Source organism: Somniosus microcephalus, chromosome 30 (assembly GCF_052327205.1).
Source record: "Somniosus microcephalus isolate GS21.2 chromosome 30, FLI_Smic_1.0, whole genome shotgun sequence".
Taxonomy (NCBI): Eukaryota; Metazoa; Chordata; class Chondrichthyes; order Squaliformes; family Somniosidae; genus Somniosus; species Somniosus microcephalus.
In genome coordinates, this window is record NC_141016.1 from 15,789,478 (window position 1) to 15,808,693 (window position 19,216).

At 49.8% G+C, this 19,216-nt stretch overlaps 1 protein-coding gene across 1 annotated transcript; it reads left to right on the forward strand.

The window, feature by feature from the left end:
• Positions 1–5,213: 5,213 nt before the first annotated feature.
• Positions 5,214–17,725, forward strand: mak16 (MAK16 homolog (S. cerevisiae)). Its single transcript, XM_085971054.1, has 10 exons — positions 5,214–5,347; positions 6,557–6,606; positions 9,075–9,184; positions 11,072–11,136; positions 12,184–12,335; positions 13,155–13,209; positions 14,529–14,603; positions 15,565–15,663; positions 16,268–16,333; positions 17,264–17,725. The coding sequence occupies exons 1-10, from the start codon at positions 5,333–5,335 to the stop codon at positions 17,459–17,461; spliced, it is 885 nt and encodes a 294-aa protein (XP_085827180.1). The 5' UTR covers positions 5,214–5,332; the 3' UTR covers positions 17,462–17,725.
• Positions 17,726–19,216: the final 1,491 nt, after the last annotated feature.

Sequence of the window (19,216 nt, forward strand, 5' to 3'; positions counted from 1 at the left end):
GGTGGAGAATGGGGAAATCGGACCAGACCCCGACCGATTGAGCCCCCTACGGGAGCTGCCCCTGCCCAACACTCCCAAAGCCCTGAAAAGGTGCCTGGGGTTATTTTCTTATTATTCCCAATGGGTCCCCAACTACTCCGACAAAGCCCGCCCCTCTTGAAAGCATCCTCTTTTCCGCTCTCTGCTGAGGCCCACGCCGCCTTCAAAGGCATTAAGCGGGATATTGAGTGGGCCACGCTACAGGCAGTGGACGAGAACACTCCCTTTCAAGTGGAAAGTGATGCGTCTGACTTTGCCTTGGCGGCCACCCTCAACCAGGCGGGGTGGCCCGTATCTTTCTTCTCGAGGACCCTCCAAGGGCCCGAGATCAGACACTCCTCTGTGGAAAAGGAGGCCCAAGCCATCGTGGAGGCAGTGCGCCACTGGCGCCACTACCTAGCCGGCAAACGCTTCACCCTACTTACCGACCAGTGGTCGGTAGCGTTTATGTTCAATAATAAACAGAGGGGGAAGATTAAAAATGATAAGATTCTTAGGTGGCGGATCGAGCTCTCCACCTTCGATTATGACATCATTTACCGGCCAGGGGCCCTTAACGAATCCCCCGACGCCCTCTCACGAGGGATGTGTGCCAGCGCCACCGGGGATCGGCTACAGACCCTCCACAATGACCTCTGCCACCCAGGGGTCACGCGGCTGTTCCACTTCATAAAGTCCCGTAACTTACCCTACTCGATTGAGGAAGTTCGGTCTCTGACCAGGAACTGCCGCACTTGCGCTGAGTGCAAGCCTCGGTTCTGCCGCCCAGATAGAGCCCACTTAATCAAAGCTACACGGCCCTTTGAGCGGCTCAGCTTAGACTTCAAGGGCCCCCTCCCGTCCGTCGACCGCAATGTTCACTTCCTGAACATTGTGGACGAATACTCCCGTTTCCCATTTGCCTTCCCCTGCCCAGACATGACCAGCGCCACGGTCATTAAATGCCTCAACAGCCTGTTCTGCCTGTTCGGTATGCCGAGCTACATCCATACGGATAGGGGGGCGTCCTTCATGAGTGAAAAGCTACGCCAGTACATGCTGTCCAGGGGGATTGCCACGAGCCGTACCACCAGCTACAACCCCCGGGGTAACGGTCAAGTGGAGCGAGAGAACGGGACAGTATGGAAAGCAGTCACTCTAGCTCTAAGGACCAAGGGCCTCCCTATCTCCCGCTGGCAGGAAGTCCTCTCAGATGTGCTCCATTCGATACGGTCGCTATTGTGTACTGCCACTAATGCCACGCCTCATGAACGAATGTTTGTCTTTCCCCGGAAATCCACCTCAGGCGTATCCATGCCGTCATGGCTCTCCACCCCAGGTCCGGTATTCGTGCGAAGGCATGTGAGGGGCCACAAGACGGACCCTCTCGTGGAGTCAGTGCACCTACTGCACGCCAACCCCCAATACGCGTATGTCCGGCACGCCGACGGAAGGGAGGACACCGTGTCCATACAAGACGTCGCCCCAGCTGGTAACGACAACAACCACGACAACAGCAGCAACAACGATCACAGCAACTCTTACCCACCCACTACTCTTTCATCACCCCCGGAAGAACATCGACCAACGGTACCCCCACCAACTACCCCTTCAACAACCCTGGCGGCGCCCCCGGCAGAGACCCAGGAGGCCACCGGGGACACCCAGCCGACACCCGCGGCACCACAACAGCCACGTCAGTCACAGAGGACTATCAAACCCCCGAACAGACTAAATCTATAGAAGGGGTGAATGTGATGAAATATGCCATTCATCACTCATCTGTATTCTCTGTGTGATTGTGCCTGTGACTGTGGTTTAGTTTCAGTTTCATTTCCCTTACCTCAGTTCCGTTTCCTCACCTTGTATTGTATTGTGTGTAGGGCTCCGCCCATACCTGGCCCCTATGTAAGCAGGCTCAGCGTGCCTCACATCCAGTACTGCAGACCTCTGGATGGAAGACACCTCTCCACTGTGTGTTACCTTCTAAGTTAATAAAAGCCTTGTTTTGTTCCGCTAACATTGAGTCTCGGATTTATTGAGGCACATCAGAAGGCAGGAGAGATTACATGACAAAAGATATGATAGTTCAAGGCAAAAGGACTGAAGCTCATGTCTCCTTTTCTGGCCACTGGCTAAGGCTGAATTTTTTTCTTCTTTATTCATTCGCAGGATGTGAGCCAGCATTTATTGCCCATCCCTATTTGCCCTTAACTGAGTGGCTTGCTAGGCCATTTCAGAGGGCAGTTAAGAGTCAACCACATTGTCTGGACTTACACATAGGCCAGACCGGGTACGGACGGCAGATTTTCTTCCCTAAAGGACTTTAGTGAACCAGATGGGTTTTTATAACAATCCAATGGTTACATGGCTAGCTTTCAATTCCAGATTTATTTATTAACTGAATTAAATTTCTCCAGCTGCCATGGTGGCGATTTGAATTCACAGTCCCAGATCATTTGTCCAGGCTTCTGGATTACACGTCCAGTAACATAACCACTATGCTACCGTTCCCTTATATCGAAATCTGGTAGTTAAAAGCTAATGAAATAAAAATAGAAAATGCTGGAAATACTCAGCAGGTCAGGCAGCATCTGTGGAGAGAGCATTTTCTGTTATTATTTTCAGATTTCCAGCATCCGCAGTATTCTGCTTTTGTCTTAAACCTACTGCACCCTGTTTGACCCACAGTTGAGTTTCAAATCGCACATTGGTTGTAAATCGCTTTGGGATGTCCTGAGTATGGTGTGCAGTTTTGGTCGCCTTATCTGAGGAAGGATGTTCTTGCCATGGAAGGAGTGCAGCGAAGATTCACCAGGCTAATACCTGGGATGGCAGGAATGGCGTACGAGGAGAGATTGGGTTGATTGGGCTTGTACTCACTGGAGTTTAGAAGATTGAGAGGGGATCTCATCGAAACCTATAAAATTCTGTCAGGCCTGGACAGACTAAATGCAGGAAGGATGTTCCCGATGGCCGGGGAGTCCAGAACTAGGGGTCATAGTCTAAGGATAAGGGGTAAGCCATTTAGGACAGATATGAGGAGGAATTTCTTCACCCAGAGAGTAGTGAACCTGTGGAATTCTCTACCACAGAAGGCAGTGGAGGCCAGTTCATTAAATATATTCAAGAAGGAGTTGGATATATTTCTTAAGGCTAAAGGGATCAAGGGATATGGGGAGAAAGCAGGGACAGGGTACTGAATTTGGATGATCAGCCATGATCTCATTAAATGGCGGAGCAGGCTCGAGGGGCCGAATGGCCTACTCCTGCTCCTATCTTCTATGTTTCTATGTTGTGAGAAGCACTGTATAAATGTAAGTCTTTATCTTATTTCTGTGTTCACAACATCTCCTGCCTCCATCCCAACCATGTTGCAAATTTGCCTAAACTCTTACTCGCACTTTCTCCATCAATAGACTCGTTTTTATCAATGTCCTGCTCGCTGGCCTCCCATTCAACTGCTAGCTTGTTCGAAGCTCATCTGTTTATCCTCACCTGTTCGCCCAACTGATTGAATTTGAAATCGTTGTCCACATCTTCAAACCCTTCCATGGCCTGGTCCCATTGCTACGTTAGCAACCTTCTCCAGCCTTAATTCCAGTTCTGCACCCTTTGGAACTCTAATTCTGATTATCTGTGGGAGGCACTACATAAATGCAAATTGTTGTTTTGGGATCACATTCTGCAATGTAGTCCATTTTTTGTTGAAAGATAAACCTAAATATGTGCCCTTGACCATCAGTATTGGATTGTAAACACTCAGCTTATGGCTGAGGCAAATAGTTTAGATATTTTTTAATTTATTCGTTTACGGGATGTGGGCGTCGCTGGCAAGGCCAACATTTATTGCCCATCCCTAATTGCCCTTGAGAAGGTGGTGGTTGTAAAGTCCGCGCCTCAATAATACACGGACTTCGGGAGAACAGTTTAACAGGTACTTTACTGAACAAGAGGCAGCTTGAAACTGAAACTACAGAAGCCTGCTAGGGCCTTTTATACAGGGGTGGTCACTGCCGGTACTGCAGTCTAAGACCAGTTATTCCCTTAAAGGTACATACACAACAGTGGTGAGCCGCCTTCTTGAACCGCTGCAGTCCGTGTGGTGAAGGTACTCCCACAGTGCTGTTAGGGAGGGAGTTCCAGGGAATTTGACCCAGCGACGATGAAGGAATGGCCGATATATTTCCAATTCAGGATGGTCTGTGACTTGGAGGGGAACTTGGAAGTGATGGTGTTCCCATGCGCCTTCTGCCCTTGTCCTTCTAGGTGGTAAAGGTCGCGGGTTTGGGAGGTGCTGTTGAAGAAGCCTTGGTGAATTGCTGCAGTGCATCTTGTAGATGGTACATACTGCAGCCACGGTGCGCCGGTGGTGGAGGGAGTGAATGTTTAAGGTGGTGGATGGGGTGCCAATCAAACGGGCTGTCAAGGAGGTGGTTAGACTCTCTTGTTGGAGATAGTCATTGCCTGGCACTTGTGCGGCACGATGCTGTCCAGTTTTTGCTGCATGCGGGCACGGACCACTTCATTATCTGAGGAATTACAAATGGAACTGAATACTGTGCAATCATCATGCTTTCAAAAGGCAACTAGAAGAGTACATGGGAGAAAAAGGAATAGAAAGATATGCTGAAAGGCTGAGATAAGGTAGATAGAATGGGAGGAGACTCGTGTGGAGTAAAGAAAAAAGAAAGACTTGCATTTCTAACTCGCCTTTCACGACCACCGGACGTCCCAAAGTGCTTTACAGCCAATGAAGTACTTTTTGAAGTACTGTAGGAAAGGCGGCAGCCAAAATTGCGCACCTCTGACAGTGCGGCGCTCCCTCAGCACTGCACTGGAGTGTCAGCCTAGATTTTTGTGCTCAAGTCGCTGGAGTGGGACTTGAACCCACAACCTTCTAGACTCAGAGGTAAGAGTGGTACCAACTGAGCCACTGGCTGACACTGAGTATAAACCTCAGTTGGTCCGAATGGGCTGTTTCTGTGCTGTATACGGCAGTTAATGCAATATTCTGTGTAACTTTCATTTATTAAACAATAATTTTTAAGATGCAGAACCCTGTTTGTGACAACAGTTCGATTCTGCGCCATCCGGTGGCCACAGGCGTGTGCTGCATCATGGGGGAGCTACAGCGCCACCGAGTGGTCGGAGTTCGGTAGTACAGAGCCACCTCTCACCCCTCCCAGCTCTCGCGAGAAGCTGCGCCAGTTCCCGTGAGGAAGATGGCGGCGGTGGCAGGCTCCATGTGCGGCAGTCTGTGAGCGGCGAGACCAAAACCCAGAACCCAGGCCCAGGGGCGGCGAGCGCAGCCATGCAGCACGATGATGTGAGTGGGAGCCGGGTTGTTGTTCCAGTATTGAGGGACGGGAGCGGGATATTCAGGCCCTCCGGGACTGCGGCTCAGTGGGTTCAAGCCCCAAGACTTGAGCACAAAATCCAGGCTGACACTGAGGGAGCGCTGCACTGTCGGAGGTGCCGTCTTTCGGATGAGACATTAAACCCAGGCCCCGTCTGCGCTCTCAGGTGGCTGTAAAAGATCCCATGGCACTATTACGAAGAAGAGCAGGGGAGTTATCACCGGTGTCCTGGCCAATATTTATCCCTCAATCAACATCACTAAAAAAAGATTATCTAGTCACTGTCACATTGCTGTTCGTGGGAGCTTGCTGTGCGCAAATTGGCTGCCGCGTTTCCTACATTACAACAGTGACTACACTTCAGAAGTACTTCATTGGCTGTAAAGTGCTTTCGGATGCCTGGTGGTCATGGAAGATGCTATAGAAATACAAGCCCTTCTTTTGTACACCATGTCCGTACACAGTGACCGTGTGAGCATGTGCACCGTGACCATGTACCCTGTGGCCATGTACAATATGAGCATGTGCACTGTGACCGTATGTAGTGACCGCATACCCCGTGGCCATGTATAACGTGCCCATGTATAACGTGACCGCGCGAGCCGTGACTGTACGCGGTGACCGCGCGCGCCGTGACTGTACGCAGTAACCGTGTAGACAGCAACCATGTACCATACTGCATCAGGTCTGCCAGTTGACCCCAATGTCCAGCTGATACGACCTTCTGGCAGAAGTACTTTTAGCCCAGTGTCTGCTGTTGGTGAAATATTTGCCTGTACCTGCCAAGACTTGGGGAGACGCAGTGCGTCAATAGCATTTGCTCGACGCTAACCAAGTTTTAACTTGTATGTTAGGTGTTTGTCCAGGTAGAATTTCAGGCACAATCTAAAAGTAAATCCCAAAGCTCCTCACAGTCCTACACATCAAGAGGGCACAATTGCTCAGAGCCCTGTGTGCAGTAACATCACAAGTACATTCACAAAGAAAGCGATTTCACTGCACACAATAACTCGAATAATTTTGTCGACCAAGTTTTTCTGTTTGAAGTGACGGTCACCAGTTTGCCTGCGGTTTATCCACAACGTGCTTGTTTTTCTATTTGAAGTCATTTTGTGCGTCAGGGAGCAGCAACGGGGGTTAGAATTTAATTGGCTTCTAATCATGTTTCTCTTTTCCAGGTGATTTGGGATCTTATCGGAAACAAACAGTTTTGTTCCTACAAAGTGAAGTAAGTACAGATTCCCAGAAAAATAAACAAGAACGCGGCTGAAGTGTGGCCTCTGCCCAAAGATAGTTGGGATTCCCAGTGGCTGAAGCGGGAATTGGCACCTGGTCTGTAGTGGGTGCTTTGAATGCTGAGGAGGCTTCAGTTCCCCATCTCCATTGTGCCACACTGAGACCATGTGTTTGCCCCTGAGGGACTTGGGCTAACGTTTGGTGTTTATTGTTTGCGCCCCTCTGAAAGGGACACATTTGGTTTAACTGATTTTTGATTGATGACTCAGTCATCCAAATTGGCACTTAAAAGCGTAAATGGAGTTGAGACGCAGATCAGACATGATCTGATTGAATGGCACAACAGGGTCGAGGGGCCGAATGGCCTCCTCCTGTTCCTATCCTCTAATTGGGAAGGCGATGCGCCGCAAAGTTGTCAGGTGACCAATGACAGGAGAGTGGGGGGGGGCAGTTGGAGGCCGGAGGTCATGTGATCCAACCAGAGTTGGCGATCCGACTCTCTCAATTTTATGCATTTCAATGAGCGGTGATCTCATAGAAACGTATAAGATTCTTACAGGGCTTTTGACAGGGTAGATGCTGAGAGGCTGTTTCCCCTGGCTGGAGAGTCTAGAACTAGGGGGTCACAGTCTCAGAATAAGGGGTAGGCCCTTTAAGACTGAGATGAGGCGGAATTCCTTCACTCAGAGGGTGGTGAATCTTTGGAATTCTCTACCTCAGAGGGGCTGTGGAGGCTCAGTCGTTGAGTATATTCAAGACAGCGATCGATAGATTTTAGGATACTAAGGGAATCAAGTGATACGGGGATCGGGTGGGAAAGTGGACTTGATGATCAGCCATGATCTTACTGAATGGCGGAGCAGGCTCGAGGGGCCGAATGTTCCTATTTCTTATGTTCCATCCCTACTGAAGGTTCCTGCGTATCTTCCAGTGGGCTGCAAGCCCCTGACTTGCTCTCTCAGCTATGGGAGTTGTCTTGACCACAGGAGATGTGGAAGGGAGGAAACCCTTTGAAGGATAGCATATCCTCAGTAAAACAAAGCAGACAGAGTTGGATCATAGGAACTTACAGCACAGAAGGAGGCCATTCGTCCCGTCGAGCCTGTGCCGGCTCTTTGAAAGAGCAGTGGTGCTCAGTCCCACACCCCCGTTTCTTGTCCGTAACCCTGTGAGTTCCTCGTCCTCAAGAACCCGTCCTACTCCCTTTTAACATTATCGATGGAATCAGCTTCCACCACCTTTTCAGGTTGAGCGTTCCAGATCCCGACAACTCTGAGTGAAAACATTTCTCCTCCTCTCCCCCCTAGACCTTTTGCCAGTGATTTTAAATCTCTGACCTCTGGTTATTGACCCACTCGCCAGAGCGAATAGTTTTTCTCGATCTACTCCATCAAAACCTCTCATCATCTTGAAAGCCTCGATTAGGTCACCTCTTAACCTTCTCTGTTCCAAGGAGAACAGTCCGAACTTTTCCATCTTCTCCTCATAAATGTAATCCTTCATTCCTGGTAACATCCTGGTAAATCGCCTCTGTACCCTTTCTAAGACGGTTACATCTTTCCTGAAGTGTGATGTCCACAATACTCCAGCTAAGGGATAACCAGTGATTTATAAAGTTGGAGCATGACCTCTTTGCTTTTATATTCTCTGCCTCTATTGATAAACCCAAGTAACCCATGTGTTTTTTTAACCACCTTATCAACTTGCCCTGCCACCTTTAAGCATATGGACACCAAGGTCTCTGCTAATCTATACTTTTCAAAATCATGCTATTTATAGTGTACCGTCTTTCCATATTAATCCTCCCGACATGCATCACTTCACACTTCTCCGTATTGAACTCCATCTGCCATGCTTCTGCCCATTTCACCATCCTGTCTGTCACCCTGAAGTCTACAACTATCCTCATCACTATCGTATCATCTGCAAACTTTATAATGCTGCTCCCCAGTGTTCCCCGTAATTTATTTTTAGGCGCGCAGCCCATTCACAGTTTCTCGCATGCGCAAACTTTAACATTGCAAAAGCCAGTCCCGGGCTGCACGGGACCGGCAGAGAGCCGCGCAGCTTACAGGGAACGTTGCTGCTCTCTACACCCGTCTAGCCTGTTAATAAAAATTGACAAGAGGAATGGACCCAAAACTGACCCTTGGGGAACACCACTGCAAACCACCTCCCCTTCTGGAAAAACCATCCATCCACCATCACCTTGGAGCCGGTCCTAGATAATATTCCACACATGTAAACTTTGTGGCTACTTTCTTTACATAGCTACTCTGTATATTTATCTGTTTGGAGAATGGGATGCTCCACTCAGATTGGGCAGAGGTTGCCCGTGCCATACCCATCACTAGCCGATTCTCTGAAATGTCTGGGATATTTGACGGATGCTTTTCAACAAACAAATAAATGTCAAACATTTCTTACATAATCTTTTAATGTTGGTCCTTTTACCTGCAGAACGAAAACGCAGGATTTCTGTCGCAACGAGTTCAATATCACAGGTCTGTGTAACCGTTCGTCCTGCCCTCTGGCCAACAGTCAGTATGCAACCGTCAAGGAGGAGAAAGGTAAGCAGCCTGTCCCCCATCTCGAACAACCTTTCCACCCTCAGACTGCAAACTTTGAGCCGCATTCACGTTACATCACAGGTCAAATGTGAACATAGAAACAGAAAAATAGGAGCAGGAGTAGGCCATTCGGCCCTTCGAGCCTGCTCCGCCATTCAGTATGATCATGGCTGATCCTCTATCTCAATACCATATTCCCGCTCTCTCCCCCTACCCCTTGATGCCTTTTGTGTCTAGAAATCTATCTATCTCCTTCTCCTGGGATGGCAGGAATGACGTATGAAGAGAGATTGGGTCGATTAGGCTTATATTCGCTAAAGTTTAGAAGAATGAGAGGGGATCTCATTGAAACTTATAAAATTCTAACAGGACTAGACAGACTAGATGCAGGAAGGATGTTCCCGATGGCCGGGGAGTCCAGAACCAGGGGTCACAGTCTAAGGATAAGGGGTAAGCCATTTAGGACTGAGATGAGGAGGAATTTCTTCACCCAGAAAGTGGTGAACCTGTGGAATTCTCTACCACAGAAGACAGTTGAGGCCAATTCATTAAATATATTCAAGAAGGAGTTAGATATATTTCTTAAGGCTAAATGGATCAAGGGATATGGGGAGAAAGCAGGGACAGGGTACTGAGTTTGGATGATCAGCCATGATCTCATTGAATGGCGGAGCAGGCTCGAGGGGCCGAATGGCCTACTCCTGCTCCTATCTTCTATGTTAGGTATATTCAGTGACTTGGCCTCTACAGCTGTCTGTGGTAGAGATTTCCACAGGTTCACCACCCTCTTGAGTGAAGAAATTTCTCCTCATCTCAGTCCTAAATGTCCTACCCCATACCCTGAGACTGTGACCCCTCGTTCTAGACCCCCCAGCCAGGGGAAACATCCTCCCTGCATCCAGTCTGTCTAGCCCTGTCAGAATTTTATACGTTTCAATGAGATCCCCTCTAATTCTTCTAAACTCTAGTGAATACAGGCCTAGTCGACCCAATCTCTCCTCATACAACAGTCCTGCCATCCCAGGAATCAGGCTGGTGAACCTTCACTGCACTCCCTCTATGGCAATTATATCCTTTCTTAGGTAAGGAGACCAAAACTGCACACAGTACTCCAGGTGTGGTCTCACCAAGGCCCTGTATAACTGTAGTAAGACATCCTTGCTCCTGTACTCAAATCCTCTTGCAATGAAGGCCAACATACCATTTGCCTTCCTAACTGCTTGCTGCACCTGCATGTTTACTTACTGTGACTGGTGTACAAGGACACCCAGGTCCCTTTGTACATCAACATTTCCCGATCTATCACCATTTAAATAATATTCTGCCTTTTATTTTTCCTACCGAAGTGGATAACTTCACATTTATCCACTTATACTGCATCCGCCATGTATTTGCCCACTCACTCAACTTGTCTGAAGCAGAGACCATGTCAACTTTGAAGAGTAGTTTAGATAGGTGGGGTTAGGGAGGGTACAAGGGATTCGGACTGCTGGAGATGAACACCAACGTGGACTGGTTGGGCTGAGCAGCCTGTGTCTGTTTTGTAATGTCTTTGTAATTATGTGTAATGGTTGTCATCCCAGCTAAACACCTGCTAACTTACACTGTTCTGCTAAACGCAAATCAATGTATAGAAGCTGCCGTACCAACTAACTCGGCCAGGAAAGTCAAAGCAAAGTTATCATTGCCCCATTCCTTGCGATGATGCAGGGGTGAGTTTGCTGATCTCTGTTCCTCGCCTGAATTGAGGGTGTGAATTTGTTCCTCAGGATGACTCGTATGGGGTGGGTTTGCCCGCCTCCTCCCGTTGGGTGACTGTGGGGGGGGGGGTGGGTCTGCCTGTCACCGGTTCTCCACGTGCTAAATTTGCTATTTTGCATCCTGCAGGTCAGTGTTTCCTGTACATGAAGACAATCGAACGAGCTGCCTTTCCAGCTCGCATGTGGGAGAGGGTAAGCACCGACTGACTGTACGAGCCTGAAACGTTATAACTGGTCTAATAGTCTTGCTCTTTCACACGTTTGCAATGCTGGTTGCTAATAACCCACCAGGATATCTGTTCGTGAAATACCTCCTGGTGTAATATTCTCCTTGCTTGTTATATCTGATCCTGGAGGCATTTAATCATTCAGAAAGAACACTTTGTACTGCTCACTATCATGACTGCACTGCGAGATCACTGAGACTAGAAAATAACACGCTTGAGGTATATGAGGAATAACACGCCCAGGGGTGAAGGAGGAATAGTACATGTGTGAGGAGCACAGGGGATAAGATTCAGGAGCCTTAATAGATACATGAGGTACATCTGGGTGCTGGTACTGCTACAGACTTTTGGGCGTCGCTGGCAAGGCCCAGCATTTATTGCCCATCCCTAGTTGCCCTTGAGAAGGTGGTGGTGAGCCGCCTTCTTGAACCGCTGCAGTCCGTGTGGTGAAGGTGCTCCCACAGTGCTGTTAGGGAGGGAGTTCCAGGATTTTGACCCAGCGACGATGAAGGAACGGCCGATATACTTTCAAGTCAGGATTGTGTGTGACTTGGAGGGGAAATTGGAGGTGGTGGTGTTCCTATGCACCTGCTGCCCTTGCCCTTCTAGGTGGAAGAGGTCGCAGGTTTGGGAGGTGCTGCCGAAGAAGCCTCGGCGAGTTGCTGCAGTGCATCTTGTAGATGGTACACACTGCAGCCACGGTGCGCCGGTGGTGGAGGGAGTGAATGTTTAAGGTGGTGGATGGGGTGCAAATCTAACGGGCTGCTTTGTCCTGGATGGTGTCGAGCTTTTTGACTGTTGTTGGGAGCTGCTCATGTAAAATAAATCATCAGGCGACACCTGGTGGGAGCTGTTCCTGCATCGCCCACTTGTGTCTCTTGCATTAGTTGGCATTTTCCACGTAGAATTTTTACTGATTTATTTGTTTGAAGGGAATGGTTTGAGCTCATGCCCTTAATTCCAAGGTCGAGACACTCAACATCTTTCCCCCCCCCCCCTTAATATCTTGCAGGTAAAGTTAAGCAAGAATTATGAGAGAGCTCTGGAGCAGATTGATGAGCAGCTCATCTACTGGCCCCGCTTCATCAGACACAAGTGCAAGCAGCGTTTCACCAAGATCACCCAGTACCTGATCCGCATCCGCAAGCTCACACTCAAGAGACAGTAAGTTTGATTTTGGAGCGTGGCGCGAGTCTGGGCCTTTTGTTTCATCGGAGCGAAGACAAAACTACCGACGGCAGTTTGAGCTGTCGTTTTGTGGGGGGTGGGGTGGCGGGAGGGAGCTCGAAGGAGACAATCGCCCGAGGTGAAAGGGGACCGCCTTTGCCAGTGAGAGTCCAGAAGTGACGACTGGAGCTGGGGCATGTAGAGGTGGGGAGCTCGGAACTACCGATGTCGGGTCCGTCTGAGCTCGCCATCACTCGGTGTTACCGCGACCTCCAGAAATTAGTGCTAATATCTCCCAGCGCTCGAGGCTCCAAAAAACAAAAAAGGGTTACGCAGCCAATGTTCCCTCTTAATATTTATTGGGCTGTGCGGCCCCTTTAACAGGCTGTGCGGGCCATTCAGAATTTCACGCAAGCGCGGTTTTTCCATTTAAAAGCCGGCTGCGCGCAACTCAAGACCGCTGCGCGGCCCAGCGGCTTAAAGGGAACATTGTTGGGGGGGGCGACACTTAAATCCAGATGCAACATAGGATTCCTCCCACAGAGGCAAGAGCTGACTTTATCTGAGCACAACCACATTGCTTGTGCAGCACTGTGAGCTGGGCCGTTGTTTAAAGGATCAGACCCCGGAGTATCCTGAAAATAACCTTCCGGATGAAAAGGAAAAGACCGATGCCCTGGTCACCAGGATGTTGACATTCACTGCACTGGGTGGTCGCTGCTCTGCTCTGCTGTGTAGCACTTGGAGGCGGGATGGTTAGTGGGGAGGGGAACAGGCCCTTACCTGCGGGCTAACTCTGCCTGTGTTTCTCTTTAGGAGGAAGCTGGTCCCTTTAAGCAAGAAAGTTGAACGGAGAGAGAGCCGGAGAGAGGTAAGGATATTCCTGCGCTTGCGCGTGATTTGGCCGATGGGCCTGACTCGGAACGAGCGGGCGTTGGGCATCTCCCGCCGGTGGCATGGACTGATGCTGGAAGAAATTTCAATGCTGTCCCAACGCCTTCGGGGGTCCCCAACACCCTTCTCGTCATTAGTATGGCGGGGTGCTCCCGCCTGACCTGGTCACTGGAAACCACCGCTGCCACTCCTACTGCTCAGCATGTTAGATACCATCTTATTTAAGTGGACACAGCATGACATAGAATCTTACAGCACAGAGGGAGGCCGTTCGGCCCATCGTGCCTGTGCCGGCTCTTTGGTAGAGTTATCCAATTAGTTCCACTTCCCCCTATTCTTTCCCCGTAGCCCAGCAATTTTCTTCCCTTCAAGTATTTATCCAATTCCCCTTTTGAAAGTTATTATTGAACCTGCTTCCCTTCAGGCAGTGCATTCCAGATCACAACAACTCGCTGCGTTTATTTAAAAAAAAAAAAAAAAAATTCTCCCCCTCTCCCCTCTGACTCTCTTGTCAATTACCTTAAATCTCTGTCCTCTGGTTCCCGACCCTCCTGCCAGTGGAATTTAGAAGAATGAGAGGTGATCTTATTGAAACATATAAGATACTGAGGGGGCTCGACAAGGTAGATGCAGAGAGGATGTTTCCCCTCGTGGGGAAATCTAGAACTCGGGGGCACGGTTTCAGAATAAAGGGTTGCCCTTTTCGAACTGAGATGAGGAGGAATTTCTTCTCTCAGAGGGTCGTAAATCTGTGGAATTCTCTGCCCCAGAGGGCCATGGAGGCTGGGTCATTAAATACATTTAAGGTGGAAAGAGACAGATTTTTGCAAGATAAGGGAGTGAAGGGTTATGGGGAGCGGGCAGGGAAGTGGCTTTGAGCCCAAGATCAGCCATGATCTTATTGAATGGCGGAGCAGGCTCGAGGGGCCAAGTGGTCTATTCCTGCTCCTATTTCTTATGTATGAAACAGTTTCTCCCTATTTACTCTTATCAAAACTCCCTCATGATTTTGAACACCCCCATTAAATCTCCCCGTAACCTTCTCTGCTCCAAGAACAATCTCAGCTCCTCCAGTCTCTCCACATAGCTGAAGTCCTTCATCCCTGGTGCCATTCTCGTAAATGTCCTCCGTACCCTTCCCAAAGCTCCGACGTCCTTCCATGGTCTGAATTGAGTGAAAGGAGTCAGCAGCTGGCATTTATTAGTGCTCGCTGGTTGGAGCAGGTGGTTTCTGTGCTGGAGGGGGGGCAGGAAGCTGCAATGTAGCAGAGTCTGACTGTCATTGTTTCCTTACAGGAAAAGGCTCTGATTGCGGCTCAGCTGGACAACGCCATCGAGAAGGAACTGCTGGAGCGACTCAAGCAGGGGACGGTGAGCAGCTGCGGTTCATGGGCTGGGATCTGAGGTCACAACAAGATACTGACCCTTTTGTGTAGCTGGTGGGAGGGGGTGCATACTGGACGCTAGTATGGGGCACTTAACACGTTATAGTTACAGCTAGCTGTGGGGGGAGTATTGATGAACCGGTTAAATTGTGTTTTTTTTTAAATTCGCTTATGGGATGTGGGCATCGCTGGCAAGGCCAGCATTTATTGCCCATCCTTAGTTGCCCTTGAGAAGGTGGTGGTGAGCCGCCGCCTTGAACCGCTGCAGTCCGTGTGGTGAAGGTACTCCCACAGTGCTGTTAAGGAGGGAGTTCCAGGATTTTGATCCAGCGACGATGAAGGATCGGCGATATATTTCCAAGTCAGGATGGTGTGTGACTCGGAGAGGAACTTGGAGGTGGTGGTGTTCCCATGTGCCTGCTGCCCTTGTCCTTCTAGGTGGAAGAGGTCGCGGGTTTGGGAGGTGCTGCCGAAGAAACCTTGGCGAGTTGCTGTAGTGCATCTTGTAGATGGTACACACTGCAGCCATGGTGCGCCGGTGGTGGAGGGAGTGAATGTTTAAGGTGGTGGATGGGGTGGCAATCAAGCGGGCTGCTTTGTCTTGGATGGTGCCGAGCTTCTTGAGTGTTGTTGGAGCTGCACTTATCCAGGCAAGTGGAGAGTATTCCATCACACTCCTTACTTGTGCCTTGTAGATGGTGGAAAGGCTTTGGGGTTGCTTTGTTATTTCCTTGCATGTGCTGAGGAATGTTCTGCTTCAGCAGGTACAGATGGTATCGGGGAACCAAGTTTTAGCTCCAGTGACGGGCCAGATTAATCTGTCACTCCCTCCGCATTCGGCTGGAGAATCGAGCTGAGCTGTGGGCGGGGGAGGTTGTTGTTGCCAAGGGTGTACCCCCAGGGATCTCTTGCTCTGATGAGTTAGTAATGCCTTTCTCTCCCGCCAGTATGAAGATATCTACAACTTCCCCATCCACGCTTTCGACAAAGCACTGGAGCGGCAGGATGAAGAGAGCGAGACCGATTCCTCGGAGGAAGAGGACGAAGTAAGTACCGACAGAAAACAAAATCATCCACACTCGTGTCCGATCTCGTTGACTCTGATAACATTTGAGCGCTGTTTAGTTGGGAGGGAGGGCGGCGGAGGGAGAGTGGGTGGGGGGCATGGAGAGCGGGTGGGGGGGGAATGGAGAGTGGATTGGGGGGGGTAGGGGGTTTCTGGCCTGTCTCGTTGTGCGAGTCAACATTCTCAGCAATCACTGATGAAGTCACCGGTGCCGGACAGAAACCTCGATGCTGCCGTACGATGCATCGTCTGATAAATTCATGCCAGAATTCCAAACTTTGGTGAAAGAGAGGCTGTAAAGTTTTGCACTGAACGGTGGTAGATGTTTGTTAAGTAAACATACGTGGAGTACGTACACTTGTAGTGTGTACAAGGCGTTTTTTACTGATAGTAGTGCATGTAGCTCAAACAGTGTCGCCATATCCACACTTGTGGCAAGTCAGTGATTTGTCCCAAGCTTTCAAACCATCTGACCTCCCAAATTAGGTGTTGGGGGCTGTGGTGGAGTTACTGAGAGTTCCAGCAGCACTTGGCCATTGCTTTTCTTCCCTTTGTAACGGGTTTCTCTCTCTCTCTCTCTCCAGGACGTTGGGCAGGTGGAATATGTGGAGGGTGACGAGGTGGACGAGAGTGACCTGAGTGACTTTGAGGTAATGAGGCATTCGGCTCAATGGGGCCTCCATTCTTTTTAATTTTGGAGACGGGGAGTTACGGAGAGGGGAATGGAACACCTATCCTTTCCGAATGAATTCCCCAGTAGTTCAGCGGGTAAGCGCTGTCTGGCGTTGGATATCCCAGCTGAGGTACCGCGTAGTGACGTGGCTTCCAGCCAATTGAACCGAGGAGATTTTTTACTCCCATCAGTCTGGGTTAGATTTGCCTCGAGGTACCAACATTGAAGGCCAGTGCCTGATGTAATTAACCCCCCTGTTAATCAGGTTTATTCTAACAAAACATACTGAAAGAAACGGTTCCATTGATAATGTGCATGATGCACCGCCCAGGGGTGCTAGGGGGTCCCTGTCCAGCGCAAAGCTAGCTGGTCTCAGTTGAGGCTCCTCTGATTGGCCTGCGTTCCTGCTTCTGATCGCCACCAGGTGGCGCCAATGTTCCCTCTTGGTTTTTTTTTGGGTGCGCGGCCCCTTTAAGGGACTGCGCGGGACTGGCAGAGAGCTGCGTGGCCATGAAGCTTAAAGGGAATGTTGGGTGTGGCGCCTGTTGGAAAGCGTGTGTGTGGACATCAGGATGAAGCTCGGCTCTGATGCCTCTCGTGTCCAGTAGCCTGCTTGCACTCACTGTTTTGGTTGACACGTGAGGAGTAACCACTTGAATGAGGTACCGGAGGGAGAGTGCTGCCTGTGGGAACTGTATCCCATCGAGAGCCTTCAAGGGAAGGGGGTGGGGGGGGGGGATAAAATCAAATGGGAAAACTCTACGCAGCTTTTGACCAGCCACCCAGCTGGGGCGGGAGTGTGTGCGGGAATACAGCGGTGCGTGTACCCATTCGGGCAGCGCTTACAGTCAGGTTGCCGTTATCAGCTGGTGTAACTGACTGAAACTGGTCTTTCACACACACAAAGGAAATGGACAAACTAGAGGGGGACAGCGAGGAGGAACAGGAGCAATCCAGTGAGGCGGAGGAGCAGGAGCTGGAGAACGAAACCTCCAAATCGAAGGGCAAAACGCCGGTGAAGGGCCCCGTCCGGATGAAGCGGCCGTTCGTGGAAATTGAATACGAGCAGGAGACAGAGCCAGTGGCCAAAGCGAGCAGCACGTGACGGCTTCGGTTGAAGCGTTGGCCGTACCGACGGTGAGGAGCGGACGCTAACTCCATTGGACAGACGTCTTAAAGCAAAGTAGCTTACACGGATTCCGTGGCGGGTATCACGGCCTTGACCGAGGAAAGCTAGAACCATTTTTAAACATTCTTACAGTGTGACTGCAGCTTTGTGTTTACCCCTTTAGTCTTGATCAGCCCCACTTGTATAAAACTATGAATAAAGGATGTGACTGAACAGTGCGCATATAGTTTTAGAAAAGTCTTCCAGTAATTATCGTCTAGTTTGTCAGCACCGTCTGTGTCTCAGTCGCGATCTCGCCACACTGTAAAGCTATGCCACTGACTGACAGAGTTACTGCCTGACCCCAGACTGCGACTGACGGCCTGGTGAGATTTTTTAAAAATTTGTTCCTGGGACGTGGGCATTGCTGGCAAGGCCGGCATTTATTACCCATCCCCAATTGCCCTCGAGAAGGTGGTGGTGAGCCGCCTTCTAGAATTGCTGCAGTCCGTGTGGTGAAGGTGCTCCCACAGTGCTGTTAGGGAGGGAGTTCCAGGTATTTGGCCCAGCTACGATGAAGGAACGGCCGATATATTTCTAATTCAGGATGGTGAGAGAGACTTGGAGGTGGTGCGTTCCCATGTGCCTGCTGCCCTTGTCCAAGGCGGTAGAGGGCGCGGGTTTGGGAGGTGCTGTCAGTTACATTTAGAGAATTTTCACGGTCTTCGACATCCTTTTCAAATGACTGATCGGGTAAATGCTGTGTCTGGTCTATTACCAAGTCTCACAGACCAATATCCCACGTTGACTCCCTGCTCTCTGCTTAGTAGAGGAACTGGTGTTTTGGAGAGGGTTTTGGGAGAGGGTGGAGCGGTTGCTACAGCTACACAGAGGGCAGCATTGGGCTGTAACTTCTGGTCCAATAGCCCGTCAACACTCTGCCTAGGCTTGGGCATTTCAATAGGGTGAGATAGTGGAGGGTGCCTGTGGTACTGTACCCCAGCAAGGAGTCACCACACTCTGGAGAGGTACAATACAGCCATGCTGGAGTTGGGAAACTTCTCTCTTAGCATTCCGTGTCATCATCGAGCTCTCCCGGGTCAGGTACAGTGCAGTTAGCTTCAGAGTTAAAGACCCTCTTCTGTGCATTGATATCAGGCCCTAAGAGAACCTCCACTGGCAGTACCAATTCTCATCCTTGTGCTCCAATCCCTCTGTAAACTCTTTCAGCCCTCAGATCTCTGCGCTCCTCCAATTCTGGCTATTTTTTCAAATTTCCTTCGCTCCACCATTAACGGCCGTGCCGTCAGCTGTCTAGGCCCTAAGCTCTGGAATTCCCTCCCTAAACCTCTCCGCTATCCTGTAAGACGCTCCTGAAAACCTCCCTCTTTGACCAAGCACCTGTCCTAATATCTCATGTGGCTCAGTGTCAAATTTTGTTTGATAATCGCTCCTGTGAAGCGCCTTGGGACGTTTTAAGGTGTTGTATAAATGCAAGTCGTTTGGAGTGTTTTTCTGCATTTTGCTAACCCAGTTTGGCTCCTTCAGTGAACAATCCATTTCACACAGGTCCTTGGTGTGGGCTGGTTTTGAACCCAGACCCTTATGAAAGGAAACTGCCACCCTATTTTCCCCCAATCTCTCTTTCTGTTCACGCTGATTGGTAACAGGATCCTTGTTGGGTGAGTGCAGGATGGGAGGAGTCACTTTGCACTGTTGTCACTGAGCTCATTTAGAGTTTTGTGAAAGTCG